The 23,103-nt window shown below is 39.3% G+C and overlaps 1 protein-coding gene across 4 annotated transcripts in view; it reads right to left on the bottom strand.

Annotated features, from left to right (window-relative positions):
- sycp1 (synaptonemal complex protein 1) overlaps positions 1 to 23,103 on the bottom strand; it is a 106,309-nt gene that overhangs the window by 3,948 nt on the left and 79,258 nt on the right. For 3 of the 4 annotated variants that reach the window (XM_062978684.1, XM_016993358.2, XM_062978683.1), the window contains 9 exons: positions 21,595 to 21,657; positions 20,904 to 20,966; positions 19,990 to 20,052; positions 18,032 to 18,148; positions 14,939 to 15,049; positions 9,320 to 9,412; positions 7,330 to 7,404; positions 5,613 to 5,747; positions 4,320 to 4,460 (listed from right to left, as the gene is read on the bottom strand). In XM_062978684.1, the coding sequence (XP_062834754.1) occupies positions 4,320 to 4,460; positions 5,613 to 5,747; positions 7,330 to 7,404; positions 9,320 to 9,412; positions 14,939 to 15,049; positions 18,032 to 18,148; positions 19,990 to 20,052; positions 20,904 to 20,966; positions 21,595 to 21,657 (861 nt within the window). The remainder of the gene's footprint in view (positions 1 to 4,319; positions 4,461 to 5,612; positions 5,748 to 7,329; positions 7,405 to 9,319; positions 9,413 to 14,938; positions 15,050 to 18,031; positions 18,149 to 19,989; positions 20,053 to 20,903; positions 20,967 to 21,594; positions 21,658 to 23,103) is intronic. The other variant, XM_062978686.1, reaches the window with a different exon arrangement.

Raw genomic sequence — 23,103 nt, 5'->3', positions numbered from 1 at the left:
TGGCCTTCTCCTCCTCCTCCTCTTTTAACCCAAGCAAGGATCATTAGAGGCATAGCACCCTAGAAACACAAGAGACCCCCTCCTCCCTTCAGAGGCTCTCCAGCCCAGCCCCATTCTGTCAGGCTGGAAGGCACAAGCCAAGCCCTCCTCCCAACACAGAACCACTCAGCTCCAGGTGAGATTCTGGAGACATTTGACCAATATCAAATATTTAGCAAACTTTGGTTTCCCAGTGTTGCCATTGCTCTGCTCAATATGGAATTCTAGAGATGATTAATCTACAGTATTATCAGTGTGTTCCCAGCTCTGGTCTTCCAGGGGTTTTGGATTTCAAACAGGATGTTTTGGTGCTTAATTTGTAAAACCATAATATAATTTGACATTTAATAGGCTTTTCCTTAATCCCTCCTTATTATCCAACATATTCGCTTATCCAACGTTCTGCCAGCCCGTTTATGTTGGATAAGTGAGACTCTACTGTACTACTGTTATGATTATGAATATAAAATCCAATAAAAACATTTTTAAAAATTCTATCATTTCATGCTACAGAAGGGTTGGCTATGGCTACCACTGTAGAAAAAAAATGATGAATTCGATTAATCTGATTCAGCAAGGCTTTTTATATTAATTCTGAAGCAGACGCTCCTGATCATATTGTTTATTAATGAGGTTAAACCCAGTCATTGTGGATTATTCCACTGTACCATCTTGAGAATCTTAGCAGAATTTGTTTAGAAGGAGGTTTGCCCTTACTTTCCTCTGAGGCTGAGAGAGTGTGAGTTGCCTAGAGTTACTCAAGATTTCCATGGCCAAGCCAGGATTCAAACTCTGTTCTCCCTGTATCTTAGTCCAACAATCAAACCACAATAACATGCAGAAATAATCATATTATAGCTATATTATCATATATACTTGAAGATAAGCCGGGTTTTTCAGCCCTTTTTTGAGCTGAAAAAGCCTCCCTCGGCTTATAATGGGGTCAAGGTCGAGACCGGGCAATGGAGCCTGGAGGCCATGATATATTTCTCTCTTATCCTCTTATTTCTCTCTCATGTTTGCAAGTACAGTATCTGCAAATCTGCAAGTACAGTATCTGCAATGGAGCCTGGAGGCCATGATATATTTCTCTCTTATCCTCTTATTTCTCTCGCATGTTTGCAAGTACAGTATCTGCAAATCCTGCTGCTGCTGCTCAGTCATTTAGTCGTCTCTGACTCTTCGTGACCTCATGGACCAGTCCATGCCAGAGCTCCCTGTTGGTCATCACCGCCTCCAGTTCCTTCAAGGTCAAGCTAATCACTTCAAGGACTTCCTTTGTCCTTCCATTTTCCCCAACATCGTGATCTTTTCCAAGCTTTCCTGTCTCCTCATGATGTGGCCAAAATACTTCAGTTTTACCTCTAATATATTTCCCTCCAGTGAGCAGCCGGACATTATTTCCTGGAGGATGGACTGGTTGAATCTTCTTGCAGGCCAAGGCACTCTCAGGATTTTCCTCCAACACCAAAGTTCAAAAGCGTCTATCTTCCTTTGCTCAGCCTTCCTTATGGTCCAGCTCTCGCAACCATAGGTTACTATGGGGAATATCATTGCTTGGACTATGCGGACCTTCGTTGCCAGTGTGATGTCTCTGCTCTTCACTATTTTGTCAAGGTTGGCTATTGCTCTCCTCCCAAGAAGTAAACGTCTTCTGATTTCCTGGCTGCAGTCTGCATCTGCAGTGATCTTCGCGCTTAGAAATATAAAGTCTGTCACTGCCTCCACATTTTCTCCCTCTATTTGCCAGTTATCAATAGGTGTAGTTGCCATGATCTTGGTTTTCTTGACGTTTAACTGCAACCCAGCTTTTGCACTTTCTTCTTTCACCTTGGTGATAAGGCTCCTCACTCTTCCTCACTTTCGGCCATCAGAGTGGTATCATCTGCATACCTAAGGTTGTTAATGTTTCTTCCAGCAATTTTAACTCCGGCCTTGGATTCCTCAAGCCCCGCATGTCGCATGATGTGTTCTGCGTACAAGTTGAATAGGGAGGGTGAAAGTATGCAGCCCTGCCGTACTCCTTTCCCAATCTTGAATCCGTCTGTTGTTCCGTGGTCTGTTCTTACTGTGGCTACTTGGTCTTTATACAGATTTCTCAGGGGACAGACAAGGTGACTTGGTATCCCCATACCACTAAGAACATGCCATAGTTTATTATCATCCACACAGTCAAAGGCTTTAGAATAGTCAATAAAGCAGAAGTAGATGTTTTTCTGAAACTCCCTGGCTTCCTCCATTATCCAGCAGATATTGGCAATTTGGTCTCTCATTCCTCTGCCTTTTCTGAAGCCAGCTTGGACATCTGGCAACTCTCCTTCCATGTATTGCTGGAGTCTGCCTTGCAGGATCTTGAGCATTACCTTACTGGCATGGGAAATAAGTGCCACTGTACGGAAGTTTGAGCATTCTTTAGCGTTTCCCTTTTTTGATATGGGGATATAAATTGATTTTTTTCCAATCTGATGGCCAATCTTGTGTTTTCCATATTTGCTGGCATATGGCATGACACATTGACAGCATCACCTTCCAAGATTTTAAACAGCTCAGCTGGGATCCCGTCGTCTCCTGCTGCCTTGTTGTTAGCAGTGCTTCTTAAGGCCCATTCAACCTCACTCCTCAGGATGTCTGGTTCTAATTCACTCACCACACCAGCAAACCTATACTCTATATTATTATCCTTCCTATACAGATCTTCTGTATATTCTCGCCACCTTTTCTTGATTTCTTCAGCTTCTGTTAGGTCCCTACCATCTTTGTTTTTGATCATGCCCATTTTTGCCTGAAATTTGCCTCCGATGTTTCTGATTTTCTGGAAGAGGTCTCTTGTCCTTCCTATTCTGTTGTCTTCTTCCACTTCCATGCATTGCTTGTTCCAAAATAATTCCTTGTCTCTTCTGGCTAGCCTCTGAAATTGTGCATTTAATTGGGCATATCTCCCCCTATCGCTGTTTCCTTTCGCCTTCCTTCTTTTTGGGGCTACTTCCAGTGTCTCAACAGACAACCATCTTGCCTTCTTGGTTTTCTTTTTCTTTGGGATATACTTTGTTGCTGCCTCCTGAACAATGTTGTGGACTTCTGTCCATAGTTCTTCTTGGACTCTATTTATTAAATCTAGTCTTTTAGGTTGTTGGAAGAGAGTGTTTGTTATGCACATTGAGTTTTCCTGGCAAAATTCTATCAGCCTACGTCCTGCTTCATTTTGTTGTCCCAGACCATGCTTGCCTGTGATCCCGGTTATCATTTGACTGCCCACCTTAGCATTTCAATCTCCTGTAATGAGAATAATGTCTCTTTTTGGTGTGTTATCCACTAAATGCTGCAGATCCTCGTAGAACTTATCTAATTCTTCTTCTTCAGCAGCTGTGGTAGGGGCGTATATTTGGATCACTGTGATGTTAAACGGCTTGCCTTGAACTCGAATTGAGATCATTCTATCATTTTTTGGGTTGTATCCAATCACTGCTTTTGCAACTTTATTATTAACTATGAAGGCTACTCCATTTCTTCAGTGTTCCTCTTGTCCGCAGTAGTAGATCTATATAAAGAGAGATGTCTAAATAGATATGAATATAGATATATAGGGCTTGCAAATATTGCAGAAGAAATGCACACACACATATACACACAGAGAGGATTTGAAAATGTTTCAGAGGGAAATGCATATGTGAAATTAGTATATATAATTATAGATCTGTATCCAGCTCTGCATTGTTTACATAGGCAATGAATGTTTGCCTGTTACTATGTTGGCAGCTAGCCTGAGTCCCCATGGGGAGATAGGGTGGAATACAAATGAAGTTGTTGTTGTTGTTGTTGTTGTTGTTGTTGTTGTTGTTATAAAGTTATTGTTGATACCATATTGTTTTTGTTGACCCTACTTTTCCATTTATAGAGCTAGCTTATTGTTTTTCTTTGAAATACGGTAAATATTCAAAAACATTTAACCTACTGATGCCTCAATTAATGTAATTTTATTGGTATCTATTTTTATTTTGAAATTTACCAGTAGCAGCTGCATTTTCCACCCTCGTCTTATACTCGAGTCAATAAATTATCCCAGTTTTTTGTGGTAAAATTAGGTGCCTCGGCTTATATTCGGGTCGGCTTATACTCGAATATATACGGTAAATATGAAATGAAGAAAAACGCAAGAGCTGAGACCGCTTAAACATAAAGATATAAATATGCAAACATCAGATATATTTAGCCCACATTATTTTCAGATACTATATGGCATCTTTTAAATAGCAAGGTAAAATTTATTTTCAGATATGTACCAGAATGTCATTCTCAGAGCTATCTGATCGTGTATCCATTTCTAACAGAACTCTTCTCTTTTTCTTTCTTCTGTTTTCTGGGCATTGATTGGTGTTTTCTCTTTGCAATTTAGATTTTGGAGGTGTCTTCACAGTGTAAATCTTGGTGAAATAAAGATAGTTAAAACAATTTGTTATAGTAAAATCCTCTGTGTTGTACCTAGAAATTCTCTCTCAAAGATACTCATGTGCAATATTGTAATAAATATATACAGAAAGTACAATGCTGGTTAGCTCATCGCATTGACATGATGCCTGATGAAGCTGTGGAGAAAAAAAAATATTTCTCCCAAAGGGATATAAATATTGCCCCATTGTTGTCTATTTGAACAACACTGAACTAAAAAAAAGTCAACACAAGCTTGAGATCCTTCCTCCCCTGAACTTTACCCATCTTCAGAGCCAGTCCAACAATGAGGCGAATTAAGTGGTCGCTTCGGGCGCCAAACGTACGGGGGCGCAGTCGAGACTGCTTTTTCTGTTGATTTGTTGTAAAATATGATGTTTTGGTGCTTAATTTGTAAAATCTTAATGTAATTTGATGTTTAATAGGCTTTTCATTAATCCCTCCTTATTATCCAACATTTTCACTTATCCAACGCTTTTATTTTTCAGTGATTGTTTTTTTTTTGGGGGGGGGGCAAAATTCTGTTCGCCTACACTTGAAAAATACCTAGGGCCGGCTCTGCCCATCTTCTACTCATTCATGTGTTTAATGTTTCAGAAGCCCTGCTAGTTTTCAGTTAATCCTATATTCATTTAATTGTTTTTAACATCATGTCTTATGAACCCAGGTAAGTATCCACTAACTTGTCCTGCCATCCTACCCCCATATAACATTCAAATCTGGATTCAGACTAAAGGTCACACTTCTGAAAAAAAAAAAGCTGTTTATATAAGAAAATGCAGGCTAAATGGATATTTGTTTGTTTTTTTTAAAAAAAAATGGCCTTAAAGCTCTCAGCTTTTTAAATAGCATTCATTTTTAAAGTAGTGGAATATCATGTGTTCTGATAGCACCAGTATCAATATTTCGCTGGTGTAGATATGGCGTTTTTGGTTAATATTTTGTCTAAAAATTGTTTCTTACACATGAATATAGATAGTAATAAGCATGAGGACATTTTCCTTGTTTTAAAATAAATCTATTTGTATCTCTACAAAGTATTGGCATAGATGATAATCTGAAAATGAATTCTGAACTATTATCTTATTAAAAATTAATAGATAACTCAAATATATTAACAAGCCAACCTTGGCCGGAGTCCATGAAGGCTTCTGTGTATATTCCAATTTATTCACATTAGTAGATATAGAATTCTGAGGTGCATGAAGTGGCTGAGAATTCAAGCTGTGTTTAGGTGTCTCCAGAGTGGATGTTTGTGCCTTCTATAATTCAAATGAGAACAAAAAAAATTCAATAAGAATGAGAGAAAAAACAAAATCCTTACCAATAAATAGTACTAGAAAATGTTACTATTTTCAAATGTGTTTTTCTAACTTATTAATTTGATTTACAGAAGATAGCAAGGGAACAGCTATGTTTAAAATGTGTTAAGTTGGCTTCCATAGTAGCTCAGAGGTGAAGCTATATGTATCTGTAAACACTTTGAATTTCTGCAAACAGCCTGGAAACTGATAATGTCAATTTAATTGATACTAACCAGACATTTTTGTTAACAGTGTGAACAATTGTATAGAACTATATTATTAATGAAGCATGTTTCCACTCTAATTACAAATAACTCCAACCTATTTGGAGTTCTTTTCAAAGATTTAACAAACACATTACTCACTATAAAAAGGGATCTTGTAGCACAAAATTGAGACTGACTGACATCATGTTGAGATAGTCTGAAGGCGACTCGTTTAGTCCTTGACAAAGCTGGTTTACCTTTGACATATATTTATGCAATGAGTTGCTGTCAAACTATGTCATAGACTTTATATCTGGTGTGTTCAATACACCAGAAAACCTCCATACCAAAAGTTCACAGACAAAGTTAAGGAATGAAAACAGAGTGGAAACATCTGGGGCCCTACGTGGGAATGTGTCAGATAAGATGAACTGGCTCAGACTGGAAGACCATGGGGGAACTTTTGGGAGTTAAAGGGGTGGGGCTTTTGGGGGGTACTGAACTGAGAACTTGTCTGCATTTTCTTCATTCGTAGCTTTGCTGTACAGTAGTAATCTAGCATTAAAGAAATTTCCAAGGTTTTCTTGTGAGTGACTTTTAATTGCTAACAAGGGTCTCCAATCATCACAGACTACATTAGTGTCATGTTTTCTGTTAGTTCCTATATCAAGAAAAAGGCGGAATAAAAATGGGTTCAGAGAGGAAACTGCAAGCATGTAAGTAAATGTAGCAGTCTGTGAGTTTGCAATATAGTGTGGTGCTTAAATGTCTGAGGGGGCCAGAAAGTGGACTTGTTCTGTTTCCAGGATGAGACCGATAGTAGGATGGAAGTGGTTGAAATTCTGGTAGAATGTCTTGGATGAATACTTCTATGTCCACATTATTAAGATATCATCAATATCATCAGATAGAGGAGACATTTCTCAATGCAGAAATTAAGGGAGCATTGTCCTAGGTCTGCCATGAAGATGTTGGCATATTGTGGTGCTGTGTAGAAATGGAGATGAGCACTAACCCCCAGAGTCAGACATGACTGGACTTAACGTCAGGGGAAACCTTTACCATTATATTACTAAAAGTATAACACTGTACTTGTGTGTAACAAGAAAGTAACAGACCTTGATTTCTAGGCCTGTGATAGTCCTATCTGGAATGATGTTCCAGACAGCTTGAAATCCATCCTGAAACACATTGCCACTACATGAAATTCCATTTACTACAGTCTCACTAAGTTGTCCTTGTTTTTACGTTTCTCTGAATATGGAAGACATGAAACAACCTTCACAGAACTACTTGTATGTACTGAAAATTAAATATGAAACCAGAAGACATACCTTCTCTTCTATTTCAATTTTAAGCTGATCTTGAAGTGAAGAAAGTTCATTTTTTTTGCAAGAAAGCTCTGTTTGCTGAGAGTGAAAGTAAAGTGTAAATTAAACAGTTCAAAAAATAAAGTGGCTACATTTGAAATCTCACATGTATCTGTTTTTGAGCTTATACTGAAAGAAAAGTGCAATGCAGTAAGTACATATATTTCAACATATCTCATTGCTGATAAACAGTGAAATAAGACACCTTCTTTTGACAATATATATTAAAAGGTAAATAATTGAATTCAATTTAGTATCCCAGTCCTCTTTATATTTCCTGTACATATTCAAGGCTTCCTATGGGATTAGAGGAGAGAGAAAACTACCACATGTATGGGTTATTGTGAGTTTTCCGGGTTGTATGGCCATGTTCCATGCCTGTCATAGATGTGGATGAAACGTCAGGAGAGAATGCTTCTGGAACATGGCCATACAGCCTGAAGAACTCACAACAACCCAGTGATTCTGGCCATCAAAGCCTTCGACAACACATACCACATGTATTCTAGATCCTTGCCCTTCTTGACTGATCAAACAGGCCAGAGGGGGACTGGCAGAGTCTGTGAAAATCATGGTCAATGCCTCCTTGGAACAAGGCAACATTCCAACTTGTGAGACCTATATTTAAAAAGCCATCCCTGAATCCATCTGTAATGGACTACTATTGGCCAGTGTCCAAGCTTCTCTTTTTGAGCAAGGAGCTCGATCCAATTCCAGAGATTACTGGTTGAAACAGATTATCTAGACCCATATCAATCTGGTTACAGGCCTTGCTATGGAACAGAGACAGCTTTGGTTGCTTGGTGGATGACCTACGCAGAGAGCTAGACACAGGGAGTATGTTCTCTAGGACCCCTCAGTGGCTTTTAACACCATCGACCATGGGATCGTTCTGGTCCATCTCGCTGCGATGGGACTGAGAGGAACTGTTTTACAGTGGTTCCATTCCTTTCTGGAGGGCTGTACTCAGAAGGTGGTGTTAGTAGACTTCTGTTCGAACACCTGTCCATTGTCCTCTGTGGTTCCAAAGGTTCTGTTTTGTCCCCCATGCTATTTAATATATACATGAAACCACTGGGAGAGGTCATCCAGAGTTTTGGAGTACGGTGCCACTTATATAGAAGTGACACCCAACTCTACTGCTCCTTCCCACCTAAAGCTAAGGAAGCTGTCCTGACTTTAAACCAATGCCTGTCATCAGTAATGTACTGGATGAGGGCAAACTAACTTAAACTTAATCCAAACAAGACAGAAGTGCTTCTGGTCAGTCAGAAGGCAGATCAGGTATAGTGATCCAGCATGTGCTGCATGGAGTTACACTCCCCCTGAATACACAGGTCCGAATTTGGGGGTCATCCTGGACTTGGCATTGAACCTGGAGACCCAGGTATCTGCAATGGTCAGCAGGGCCTTTGGACAATTTAACGTTGTGTGCCAACTGCGCCTATTCCTTGAGAAGCCAGATCTGGCCACACTGGTACATGCCTTAGTTACATCCTGTCTGGATTACTGTAACACACTCAATGTGGGGCTGCTTCTGAAGAGTGCTGGGAAACTTCAGCTGGTCCAAATTGCTGCAACCAGATTGCTAACTGGGGCTGGCTACAGGGAGAGGACAACCCCTCCCCCCCCCCCCCCCAAAGTTGCGGCAGCTCCACTGGCTGCACAATTCAAAGTGCTGGTTATGTCCTTTCAAGGCCTAGATGGCTCAGGTCCATGTATTTGCCTGGCTACATAATTTAAATTTTGCCTAGAAGTAATAAAACAAACACCAACATTTAACATAGAACATTATCTCAAAATCAAACAATCACCATTAATACTCACTGATGAACATTGGGATTTTTCTGCTGGAGATATACAGGGCAGTGAAACACAATAAAATACAGAAATTTGTATTGGTTGTACAGAAACCACATCAGTGAATGAAAAGAAATAAGGAGATATTTTTTACCAATAATTCTATTGCAGATGATAGCTCTTTTTCTTTCGTCTTAAAGTATTCTAATTCTGTATCCTTTTCTTCAACTGTTTTATCATATTGGTGCTGTTTGGAAGAGATGGTCATAAACATAAACATGTAAAGAAAGTATTCCACTTAGTGTGCATTTTGCAAAACATGATAGTTTTATTCTGCTATCACTACGTTAGTAAACTCATAGCAATTATGATGCTGTTTGCACTGTGAGTTCTCAAATCATCTTTCCCCTTTTTTATATATACATAAACCTGTAAAGAAAGTATTCCACTTAGTGTGCATCTTGCAAAACATGATAGTTTTATTCTGCTATCACTACGTTAGTGAACTCATAGCAATTATGATGCTGTTTGTACTGTGGGTTCTCAAATCATCTTTTCCTCTTTTTTTTGTATATACATAAACATGTAAAGAAAGTATTCCACTTAGTGTGCATCTTGCAAAACATAATAATTTTATTCTGCTATCACTACGTTAGTAAACTCATAGCAATTATGATGCTGTTTGCACTGTGGGTTCTCAAATCATCTTTTCCTTTTCTTTTTTTTTTGTATATACATAAACATGTAAAGAAAGTATTCCACTTAGTGTGCATCTTGCAAAACATAATAGTTTTATTCTGCTATCACTACGTTAGTAAACTCATAGCAATTATGATGCTGTTTGCACTGTGGGTTCTCAAATCATCTTTCCCCCCCCCCCTTTTTTTTTTTTTGTATATATAAGTGAATGGGGATAGCTGAGCTCCCTAAATAAAACAATCTGGCTTAAAAAAATTATTGTGAAAAACCTGCACTGTTGTAGTTGAGCCAGCTGGCAATATTACAAACGGTAGTAAAAGGACTAGTAGGAGGAGAAGGGGTAATATTGAGCAGCTGCCTGATGAAGAACAACAAAGGAAACATATTCGGGAGATACTTATGGCTCCATCGGAGGAAGACACATTTGAAGGGTTTTCAAGTGATGAGGAGTCAATGATTGAAGAGGGAGATGGGATGGATATGAGTAGAGGAACTAAAAGGGTTACTCAGGAGCAAGAATCAGATGAGGAAAGAGAAAGAAAGAAGCTCCGGGATACAGTTATTGCTTCCACAGAAGATGAGACGTTTTTGGGTTTCTCTGGGAATGATGGGTCTGGGAGTGATGAAAACGTAGAGGGCACATCAGACTGGACTAGGGTTCAGGAAATGAGGGATGTGTTTGCAGAGTCAACTTTTGGTGATACATTTGTGGGATTTTCGGGACAGGACGATTGGCAAGCAGATGATACACCTGGGCATGGGGAGATCTAAGTCTTGACAGAAGATGGAGGAGTTGGAGGGATGATGGGCGAGGTCCACGTGTAACAACAGGAACAGCTGTGGGGAATGATAATGGGGTGGAGACCAGCTCATCTGATGATGATGTGTAAGATAAAAATAAGGTCTAAAGTGGGGATTCTTCGCAGAAGGCAAAGTGTCATTTTTGGCATTAGTTTGTCCCTGCCTGTGTTTTCCTGTTGGGCTTTGGGTCCTGGCTCTACAGCTTGGCGTTCCTGGTTCCTGTGTTTCTTGGATTTGGATTGGACTATCGTGTTTGCAGCTTTCTCCCTCCCTGGACTTTTGGACTGACGACTTCGGCATTGTTTATTTATTTTATTTTATTATTTATTACAATATTTATATCCCGCCCTTCTCACCCAACAGGGGACTCAGGGCGGCTTACAATACATCAGACATATAAAAACAGTACAATACACTATAAATCAGTTAAAAAATTAACTTACATTCATAAAATGCATTTATAAAATATAGATAGGCGTGTACAAGTTTAAAAGACTGGGTCTGTCAATTGAGTTCCAGCATACATAATAGTAATTAATGCTGCTGATTCTTATTCGAAAGCCTGGCCCCACAACCAAGTTGTTTGACGACCTCCGGTAACAACTTTTGGATTGGGTAATCGTGTTTGCAGCTTTCCCCTCCCCTGGACCTCTGGACTGGCGACTTCAATCCTGTTTGACGACCTCTGGTAACAACGCTTGGTTGGGCTACTCGGAATTGCAGTTTTTCTCCCTTCCTAACTTCGGCTTGTCTTCACTCCAGTTTGGGATTCCTCTCTTCTGTGAGCTGCCTTTGAATTGACTGTTGCCTGGGCAGCATTCTTCCTCCTTGCTCCTGGCTGACTCAACAGGACGCTGATAATCTGTTTCTTTTGTCTTCTGAACATTGACAAGTTTGCTTTCCTTTGAATACAGCGCTGCCCCCTGGGGAGGCTACTTCTAGCGCTGTTTGTTTGACTGCATTAAACCCGGATTATTCTCCTATATAATCCGGATTATTTTCCGTTCTACCTTTTTAGCCCGGTTTGGGTTTACATTTTGAGTTTTGGTTAGAGACACTGCAGTTAAATGTTTCTGAGCCAGTTTTGAGTGACAATAAACCTTTTGTTTACACTGTTGATTGAGTGTGTGGCTTTCTGAAGCGTCTGTGTTCTGACATGCACACTCCGAATAGTGGGAAACTATTAAATTATTATTAAATAATTAAACTAACTCAATAACCTTATTCACTATAAACATGGCAATGGAGTTTGTCTTTTTCAATTTTAAAAGATCTGTCTCTATACGCATCCTTCAAATGCATATGAACACAATGTGAAAAACTGATATGATGACAGTATGAAATATTAACTACACTTCAAATGCACCATTTATTTAACATGCTTATATACAGTAGACTCTCAGTTAACCTATACCGATGGGGATTAGTAGATGCCAGATAAATGTAGTTTCTGCTTGTTTGAGAGTCACTATTATAAATAGATCTAACTAATACTATATCCCGTAATATACCATAACATAAATCAAAAGCAAATTAAGACAAATACACATAAATGTAATGTAGCACAGTTATACTGTATTGTAAAAGATTTCAATTTTTATTAAATTGAATGTTTTTACTGGTTGCTTTAAAATTCCAGTGGCTTGAGTTTTGGTTAACTGAGAGTTTACTATACCATCTAACTTGCAACAAAGTACGATGTTAAAATCCAACATAAAACAGAATAATGAAAGTGAATAATATGGACTGATTGCTTATTGAAAGAGAATTTATTTATTTATTTCGTGTCAAAAGCATTGTACAACAAATACATTTCAAAATGTTGGGGGGGGAAAAAGGAAATCACAAGCAACTAAATAGTTTTGGACCAAAAGCGGGCAACAGCAACCGCATTGTCCGTAGCTTTAAACAGCTCCTCCTCCGTACATGAGGCAGGGCATTGTGGGCAAGCATACATATGCTGAGTTGTTTGTTCTGCTCCACAGTCACACAAGGTGGAGGATTCCTCCAGGTAGTGCCACCTTGCCAGGTTGTCTTTTGATCTGCCCACTCCGCTTCTGAGTCTGTTTAGGGACTTCCAAATTGCCCATTTTTGGTTTGCCCCTGGAGGAAGACCCTCGTGGGGGGCCATCCAGTTAGAATTGCCAGGTTTAGCTGCCCAGAGAGACACCCTTGCTGCTGCTGGAGGAACATCAAGAGGAGTGGTGGTTCTCATTAAGCCCTTCCTTGATTTGAGTCTGGTGGGAGGAGGCTGATAGTCATGCAGTGGGTGGCTTTCACAATGTTCGATCTTTTTTCTCTCACTGTTAGCAGCAACTTCCCGTCGCACGTCAGGAGGGGCAATGCCAGCTAACTTGTAGAGTTTATCAACAGGTGTAGGTTTAAGGCATCCTGTGATGATTCTGCATGTTTCGTTTAGTGCTATGTCCACCTGCTTTGCATGGGCAGACTTGTGCCAGACAGGACAGGCGTACTCAGCCGTTGAGAAAGACAAGGCCAGGGCTGATGTTCTTACTACTTGTGGGTCTGCACCCCATGCGCTGCCAGTCAGTTTCCGCAGGATGTTGTTGCGTGCAGCTACTTTGTGCTTGGTGTATGTGCAGTGTTTCCTATATGTTAGTGTTCGGTCTAAGGTGACACCAAGGTATTTAGGATGGAAACAGTGTTCGAGCTCTTGGCCTTCCCAAGTAACTTTCAGTTTCCTCTTGGCTTCGCGGTTACATAGGTGGAAAGCACACACTTGTGTCTTGGAAGGGTTAGACTTCAGGTAGTTCTCTTTGTAGTAGCTGGAGAGATCTTTCAAGGCATTGGTGAGTTGCTTTTCAACTGTTTCAAAATCTTTCGCTTGTGTTGTAAGGCCAAGGTCATCAGCATATATAAAGCTCTTTGTGAGTGGTGGTTGTGGCTGATCATTCGTGAAGATATTAAATAAGGTTGGTGCAAGAACGCTGCCTTGGGGTCAACCATTCTTTTGGCTCCTCCATCTGCTTTTCTGGCCCTGAAACTCCACATAGAAGCTGCGGTTTTCTAGGAGGGTCTGGACAGTTTTTGTAAAGTCAAAGTCCCGGGTGATATGGTAGACTTTATGCAGCATTTTTCTATGTTGCACCGTGTCATAGGCTGCCGTAAGGTCCACAAAGACTGTTCCCGTAATGCAGCCTTTCCCATAGCCTTCCTCGATATGTTCAGTCAGATGAAGAATTTGACCTGTACAGTTTTTCCCTGGTCTGAAACCTACTTGTTGTGCAATAAGCTTGGGTTCGATAACAGGTCCTAGTCGATTTAATAGCATCCTCTCATAGACTTTATATAGATGACATAAGAGGGAGATTGGTCGGTAGGAAAGAGAATTTAAATGTTACTAATGTGAATACCAGGCATTCTACAGTGGAAGGACATTCCACAGACAGGAGACACTACTATAGAGGCATTCTTTGGTACCATTTATCACCTCATGTGGACAACAGTAACCATAACCACATTCAGACATCAAAAGTAAAATAGAAAATTCAATACTTCATAAGAATGGCAAACATTTACATAGTCACAATAGGTGCCACATTTGTAGATCTCATTGATCAAGTGAAAAACTCCTTTCAATGAGCAGCAGGTTGTCTGAGGACTTATCTACACAGACCACAAAATCTGGTCTGTTCTGATGCTTATGTGTCTTTTCTCCTGAACTGTGGCAGCATTGGGGGTGGAGTCCTGACTATCCAGATGGACTGAACCTGGTTCATCCCCGCAGTACAGCCACACTTACCTTTGCCATTTTTTGTTACCTCCCCTCTCCAAGTCATGTGGGTGTCTTTGCTGACATTGACAAATGTACCCAAAGATGAACCCCCCACGACAATGACAAAAAACAATAATGATAAGTGCCATTTCTTTCTTCCCCATGCCAGGAAGTGTGGGGAAAGTGAGATGGTGACACTGGCACATGTGAATAGTGAGGCCAATTCTGAATCAGAACTAGCCAAGCTGTTCAGATAAACCCTGAAGTGCGGAATGTTCCAGAGCATTCCCCAATTTTTCCAAATATTGAGCAGAATCAGGTTAACTTATTTTCTCCCACAGAATGGAACCGGAAATTGTTGCTCCTGGGTATCAAACTTAATCAAACTTGAGCTATGTAGCCAGTGTAAACATTCCCTAAACTGATTATTACAGCAGCAAAAACAAGCAAAACTGCACCTACCTACAGCTCTGTCCTTGTGTCATTTCCCTCTGCTGGTTCTAGTCATTAAACACACAAATAAAAAGCTATGTTTACCTTATGCTTTTCCATAAGTGCTACCATTTCAGCAATTTTATGCTGACATCGAATGTCTATTTCTTTCTGCATTGTCACTGCTTCATCAGCTACCAATTTCATTGCTTCTAGCTGTAATAACATAAGTGAATTCAAATGTGTATGTATTATTTTATTTATATTAAACAATTATTTATGCATCAAATGAAACAGATGTACTATGTAATATACAATAATTACTTGTGCAATTTAGTCATGCTATAATGAACAAAGCTTGACATATTACGGAGGGAGAGTTGACTGAACATAATAGAACTTACAACATATGTTCAAGATGGAATTGTTAATTATCATGTTTCATAATTAATACTCTTCACACCTCCCTATGGTATTGATGCAATTTAAGCAATTTGGGTACTGGTTTTTATGGAATAGAGGAAAGGCAAAAGCTTGCAGAGTTGCATTTAAGCTACACCTGAAGGTTAAGCGGAAAGAAGGCTAGCATTTGTTTAAGATCTATATAGATGAAAGACCAGATAACAAGGGGTTGCTTTGGTGGTTTGGGTCCTCAAGCACGTAACGTCTAAAACGTGAGACCTCCTGACAAGATCTGATGGTAGGTTAGATCTGAATGCAAGATCCTCATTTCAAACTTCAGCAAAGTTAGCGATAGCTTTGAAAATACCAAACTCTGAGGCACAGGGAGATTTCCTTACAGGTCAATGGGCATTTGAGATGCAGGACTATGCTACTGTGGATTAGACAGCAAGAATTCCGATGCTTTATGAGAGAGAAATCTCAGCCCTAAGTGGACCATACTGACTTAGATGAAGGTTTATAGGACATGCTTATCGAGTTTGCAGATGACACCAAATTAGGAGAACACTCTAATACTCTAGAGAACAGGATCAGAATGCAAAATGACTTTAACAAATTAGAGAGCTTGGCCAAAATTAACAATGTGAATTTCAATAAGGACAAATGTAGGATACTACACTTAGTCAGAAAAAAAAAATGAAATGCCCAGATACAGGATGGGTGATGCCTGGCTCAACAGCAGTACATATGAGAAAGATCTTGGAGTCTTAGTGGACAAGTTAAACATGTGATACTGTACTGTAGCTAAAAAAGGCAACAGATGGAGTACAGTGTCTAGATTGAGGGAAGTAATGGTAACCCTCTATTCTGCTTTGGTCAGAGCTCACCTGGAACACTGTGTCCAAGTCTGGACAGCACAGTTTAAAAGAGATATTGACAAGTTGGAAGGTGTCTAGAGGATGGCAACTAAAATGACCAAAGATCTGGAGACCATGCCCAATGAGGAGCATCTTAAAGAGTTGGATATTTTTAGCTGCAGAAGAGATGATTCAGAGGAGACATGATTGCCATGTTTAAATATTTGAAAGGCTGCCATAAGGAAGAGGGAGCAAACTTGTTTTGTACTGCCCTGGAAACTAGGACTCAGAGCAATGGGTTCAAATTACAGGAAAGGAGATTCCACCAGAACATTAGGAAGAACTTTCTGACTGTAAGAGCTGTTTAGCAGTGGGACTTTCTGTCTCGAAGTGTGGTGGAAGCTCCTTCCTTAGAGATTTTTAAATAGAGGCTGGATAGCCATCTGTCGGGGTTGCTGTAATTGTGCTTTTCCTGCATGGCAGGGGGTTGGACGAGTTGGCCCATGCGATCTCTTCTAATTATGATTCTAGGTGCTGAAGCACAGGGCCCATTTCTCCCCCCCCCCCAAAAAAAAACGATGGATTTTGCTTATGTGGTGCAATTCTAAATTAGAAAGTACAGTAGAGTCTCACTTATCCAACATAAACGGGCCGGCAGAATGTTGGATAAGCGAATATGTTGGATAATAAGGAGAGATTAAGAAAAAGCCTATTAAACATCAAATTAGGTTATGATTTTACAAATTAAGCACCAAAACATCATGTTATACAACAAATTTGACAGAAAAAGTAGTTCAATATGCAGTAATGCTATGTAGTAATTACTGTATTTATGAATTTAGCACCAAAATACCACGATGTATTGAAAACATTGACTACAAAAATGTGTTGCATAATCCAGAACGTTGGATAAGTGAGTGTTGGATAAGTGAGACTCTACTGTATTCTGTTTTGGAGCAATTCCAGACATAATGATTGAGTTAATAGTGTATGGGAGTGTGCCACAAAGCAGGAAGTGTACTTCTACCAGGCCTACCTTCTTCAGGACCAAGCAAGGGGCTTCATATTTTAACTAGCACAAGGTCTCATTTATCCTAAATCCCGCATTAGATGCTTATATTCGGGGGTAGTTATATTGCATGACACTCTAGATGTAGAGTTACAGCATGCTTATGGAACTTCTTATTTATTTGTGTTTGTTGACATCTACTGTCTTCCCTTCCTTTGTTGTCTGGGATCTCATCTGCCCACTTGTATTCCCCTCCCTCTACCTGTCCTTCATGAGGCATGTGTAATACGAGCCTTTCTATGTGTATGCTCCAACTCTCCTGGTACAATGTAATTGTATTTCTTTTCTTGCTTTTCTTCAAGAAAACAAAACTGTGTTGATTATGCTCAAGTGTTAGTGAATAAAAACTACTCTTATATATCTTACAAATAAGAGTAAGTTTTATTTCCTTTCCTGGACAGGGGGGTGTCTCATATTTCCCAATAAAAAGCATCAAAACAAAAACAAAACTTAGTTACATTATCCCTGCTTCTTTAGTTTGATAAAATCCACTCTGAATAGCCAGTCAGTTGTCTTTCTAAGGATTTGATTCTGTGCTCTCTTCTTCTGCTATCTTCAATCTGAGACACTATAATGACTTGGGAAAAATACATCTGTGAAAACTGTTTCAGTTCTCTTTCTTTTCCAAAACTAGCTCTAACAGTCACGCTCTTCAGGTTGTCACATAAAGTAGTGTGTGCTTTTAATGTTTCCCCACCACATTCAAAGCCAATTTTTTAAGGTTTTATTTCTTCACCTTACTGTGAATAATACAAATCAAAGTCTAACAAAGAAAGATTGACAGGAGGATTGCTAGTAGACACAGATGAATAATATAAATAAGAATATTTAAATATGGTATATGCAAATTAAAATCTTTAAAAAATCTACCTCTTTGAGAAGCTTTTCTTCAGTTGCCCTTGCCATCTCAATTTCATTTTTGTAGCTGAAAATTGTTTCTTTGTGCAATTTATTTATATTTTCAAGTTCCAGCTGCAATTTTTTCACCTTTAAAGAATAAAAATATTTGGTTCAGTATTTTTTCTGCTCAGTAGTTGCAAATCTTGCCAACTATTTTGGCATCACACATCTGTCCAATGTATGTCTATGTATTGTGAATTCCAGCTGTCCCATCACATTTTGGGTTTTCACATGCATGAACTGAAATAGAAATATAAAATTCATACAAGTACATCCAACCACAATACACAATTAGTTAAAACATCATATCCCAATAACCAATTAAACAGGAAGCATTGGGAAACTAGGCAAATCTTCAAAGAATAAAAGCAACACATAACCTTTCTGGCCACAAGATGACAAAAGCATCATCTGTTTATACTAATGTGGCTTCCTCTTCTTCTTTTTTGTTCCAAAAGGAAACATTAATAGAACTCTAACAAATAAAGGCTAAACTAGTGGTGGAAAGCTCATAGGAAGAAGCCTATCTGCTGCAATGTTTCTATAACATTATTTGAATGGGATATGATTATTTTGGGGCACAGCACAGTGCATTTGTGCAAGAATCAAAGCCTCCTGTATTCCTAACCCACTGGAAAATTCCTACTGGGAAACACTTTGTATGGTATGACCCCCACACCACCCAGTTCATGGAAGATTTATACAAGGATTTCATGTGGATACACAAACAAAAGCAGCGCCCAACTTACCGGGAGCGTCCGTTGCGGGGTGGGGGTGCCTCCCCATGAAGATGGCAGCGGCAGGGGGCTTCTCCTTCCCAGAAGCCCCCTGCTCGGCAGGAAAATTCCCGCCACTGGGGGACAGGCAGCCTATCAGCAGCATGCACCCTCCTCTGGCCAGTGGGCTGGGGCCCACTGTTTATTGGCTGGAGTCGCCCTTATAAGGCGACCCCTAACCAGGGTCAGGCTCCACGCCTGCTTCTTTTGGCCCTCCCTTCCCACCCTGCATGCGGTATTGTTTTGCCAGAGGTGTGGGGTAACGCTGGCTTGGTCTTCTAACCGGCTGCACCCTGGCGTGCTTGGTATCGGTCAGCATGGGGTTGACAGATGTTAGATCCAGGACCCGTGCATGTCGGCCAACTCCTTTTGTTACTGTTATCAATAAACAAGTTGTGGCCAATTTTTTACCCAACCACGTGTTTGAGTCTTCCTTGGTTTCATGCTGGGAGATGTGTCTCCCTACCCACGCAAATGAGTAGGGATGCCACAGCTGCTAGATGCACGGTGGTGAGCAGTTTTTTCAGGGACATACCGGTAGTTAGTAGCAGCAGCACTCTGTACTGGGTTGAATCTGTGCATCATGCATCCTCAAATACAGTGGGCCCTTTACAAATGGCTCCATATTCTATAGAAAGTTATAACAGAGTGAGTTTAAAAGTGTGACAAAGAAGAGGGTCCTGCTCTGGGTCTAAAGAAAGCACACTCCCTTAATTCAGTGGAAAGAGATAAAAGCCATGGCTCAAGGGTGTGTGTGAAGGGTGGGGCTGCGGGGAAGATAAAAAAGGAAGAACACTAAGAATGAAAGGGAGGAGGGAGATCAGAGACTGTTAGATCTTTCTGTGATGTCGGAAATAAAGGACAACTGTGAATACTTTAGCAGCCTGCCTGCTTCTGCTTGAGGACTTGTATTTATTTTACCCACATGCCACAGCTTATGCAGTTCTCCTGCCAATGGAAAAGGGAAAAACTCCCACAGTGAGCCATTTCCATGCCTCTTGAAAGAACTGTTAGGCTAGAAATAAGTAGCCCAGGCCATGTGAGAAGAATAAAACCACAACGTTAAATGGACACATCTTGGCAGATTTCAATATTAATACCTTTCCATTCTAATTCATCCAATGTACAATGAAGATTAACATTTCATCCTACCTTTTCTTCAGTAATACTGGTTTGCTTGCTTTCTGTACCAATTTTCTTTCGCAAAACCTTAATCTGTTAACAACAGAAAGTGTTACTGAAATTTATCTTTATCCAGTATTCAGTATTTTATGATACTAGAAAACCTAACTTCCTCAAAAAGTTATTTCTGGTTTGTTGTAAAGGAGGCACTTACAAATTGTTGACTTGGTATTTTAATAACTTGGCATTTTAATTTTGTATGTCTCAATCAAGACAATTTGAATTAAACCACTGGGCTGCAGGTGGAGATGGGGAGGGGGAGGAATTCCAGTCTAAAGATAAACACAGACCATCCTGCATTATTAGAAACTGTGAACTGAGTGTTTTGGTTCACTACTACTACACTACTACAACTGAAATATCTCCCTCACCACAGGGCACCAAGAAGAAGAATAAAATGTCTCACCCCCTTTAAGAAAGAATAAAAGAGAAAAATTAACAAAATGACTCTTCTCATCAAGCTTCTGCATGGCTTCTGCAAGTTTGTATATTCCCCTGTAATTGTCAATGACCATGATAGGAAAACAGGTATATCATGTACTATAGTGAGACTTTTTGTTGCTCCTTCTAATACTCTTTCCTTGGAGAATTAGTTCTAGTATACTAGAATGTTGACTTAAAGCATGGAGTAATTTATGTCATCAAAAGTGGAATCACCTTGTTCCCGATTCCTTTCTATTTTATTATTTACATTCAGTTGCCTTTTTGAAAAATAATAAACATTTTCATTTTTAATGGAAGCAAACTTTACTCCCAGAAATGTTAGAGAGATTGGTGTTAAACTAATTTTGATTCATAACAGGCACTATAACAACTATTGTTTAGTACATCATTTATGAAATATATATATATCCCTGGACCTACAAGTATAAAGCAATTCTTACTTCTTGATGAAGTTCTTCAACAATCTTCACTTTGGTTTCAATTTGCTTCTTTAAACTATTAATCTAAAGAGTTTTAGAATATATATTAATGCATTACAATATAAATTTTAGTTGTTATGATTCTAATAAGACAGCTGACATTTTAAGAACATTTACTAATTCTTCCACAGTGGATAAGTCTGAAATCTTGCTTATACTTATTTGTATAACCCTGAAGCTGTGTAGTCTAGGTTACCTGTATCAAATTCAAACTCAGTGGAATTTAAGTATGAATTTCATAAGCTTTTCTTAGGCAAATTATAATCTCAGAAATTGTTTTGACAGTTAGTTCTTCTGAAATAGTTTATAGCACCTGGTATTCGTTGACAGTTTTTCATCCACATACTAATAATTGTTTATCTCCCAAGATCAGACATGAACTGATGCCTTTATCATATTTAGGTGATATATCCACAAGGACTTTCTTGAACTATGGAAGCACATAATAATTGTCATAATCATGATCCACCATTTAGCACTAATAATTAGAATTACCACGTATATGACCTAGCAAAGACTAAACTGAATAGTTCTAACAAAATAATGTCAATAATACATTTTATATAAGGGTTGTATCTGAAATACTGAAATAGCATGGGAAAATAATATAAATAATTACATTTCATATTCTGTATATTTTAAATGTTTATACCTTACTATCTGATGTTTTCAACTGCTTTTCTTTCTTTGAAAGTTCATTTTCAATTGTTCTAATCTGAAAAAAGTATAGAATCTGACACATATCTCACACAACTGTAAAACATACACACATGAAAGTCATAATATACAATAACTTGTGTACAAACCCTACTATTTCATATTCAAATTTCATATTCAAATTTCCACATTAATACACACACACACACACACACACATATATTTGGGGAGAGAATCATGTTGTACTATCTGCAACAGTACTTTTTAAACTATTTTAATGTTGCTATGATTTAAATGAATTTAAATGTGAAAATGGCATATACTAAACAGTATTTTAAATCAGGGCTGGAGTTTTTTAAAGAATGTAATGGAAAAGTGGGGAGAGAGCAAAAATGTTAGGATTACTTTTGCACAAAGTAATTCACTTTGTGGATATGGAAATTGTTAAATGACTGAACCCAAAGGGTGGTCTCCAAAGGTTCCTCTTCATCCTGGAAAGAAGTGGCTAGTGGGGTGCCACAGAGTTCTATCCTAGGCTTGGTGCTGTTCAACATCTTTATTAATGACTTGAATGAAGGTTTAGAAGGCATGTTTAGCAAGTTCACAGATATCACCAAATTGAGAGGGATAGCTAATACTCCAGAGGACAGGATCAGAATTCAAAATGACTTTAACAGATTAGAGAGTTGGGCCAAAACTAACAAACTGAATTTCAACAAGGACAAATATAGGATACTTCACTTAAGCAGAAAAAATGAAATGCACAGATACAGGATGGCTCAACAACAGTAGATGTGTAGTCTTTGAGATGTTGGAGTCTTAGTGGACAACAAGTTGAACATGAGCCAACAGTGTGACGCAGCAGCTAAAAAAGACAATGGAATTTTGGGCTTCATCAAAAGGAGTATAGTGTCTAGATTGAGGGAAGTAATGGTGCCCCTCTATTCTGCTTTGGTCAGACCTCATCACAATTGAAGAGAGAGATTGACAAGGAAGACAGAGCAGGCTTGTTTTTTATTGCTCCAGAGACTAGGACTAAGAGCAATGGGTTCCAATTGTAGGAAAGGAGATTCCACCTAAACATTAGGAAGAAGTTCCTGAACATGAGAGCTGTTCAACAGTGAAATTCTTTGCCTCAGAAGTTTGCATCCTTGCGAGACATTGCAAGGATGTTGCTCAGGGGATGCCCGGATGTTTTCTTATGTTTTTACCATCTTTGTGGGAGGCTTCTCTCATGTCCCTGCATGGAGCTGGAGCTGATAGAGGGAGCTCATCCGTGCTCTCCCTGGGTTGGATTTGAACCAGAAAGCTTCATGTCAGCAACCCAACCATCAGGTAATCAGTCCTGCCGGCACAAGGGTTTAACCCACTGCACCACTTGAGGCTTCATCTACTGGAGCAATATCAAGATTCCTTATATCTCTTTCAGGTCAATCAGAGAGGTCTACACTTTATGGAGAAGGATCTGCCCATCATAGCTGCTTTCAGTCAGCGTCTTGGAAAC

The sequence above is a fragment of the Anolis carolinensis genome, chromosome 4 (genome assembly GCF_035594765.1).
Source record: "Anolis carolinensis isolate JA03-04 chromosome 4, rAnoCar3.1.pri, whole genome shotgun sequence".
In the NCBI taxonomy this organism is placed as follows: domain Eukaryota; kingdom Metazoa; phylum Chordata; class Lepidosauria; order Squamata; family Dactyloidae; genus Anolis; species Anolis carolinensis.
The sequence above is the reverse complement of the archived record's forward strand: the minus strand, read 5'-3'. Positions and strand labels throughout refer to the sequence as shown.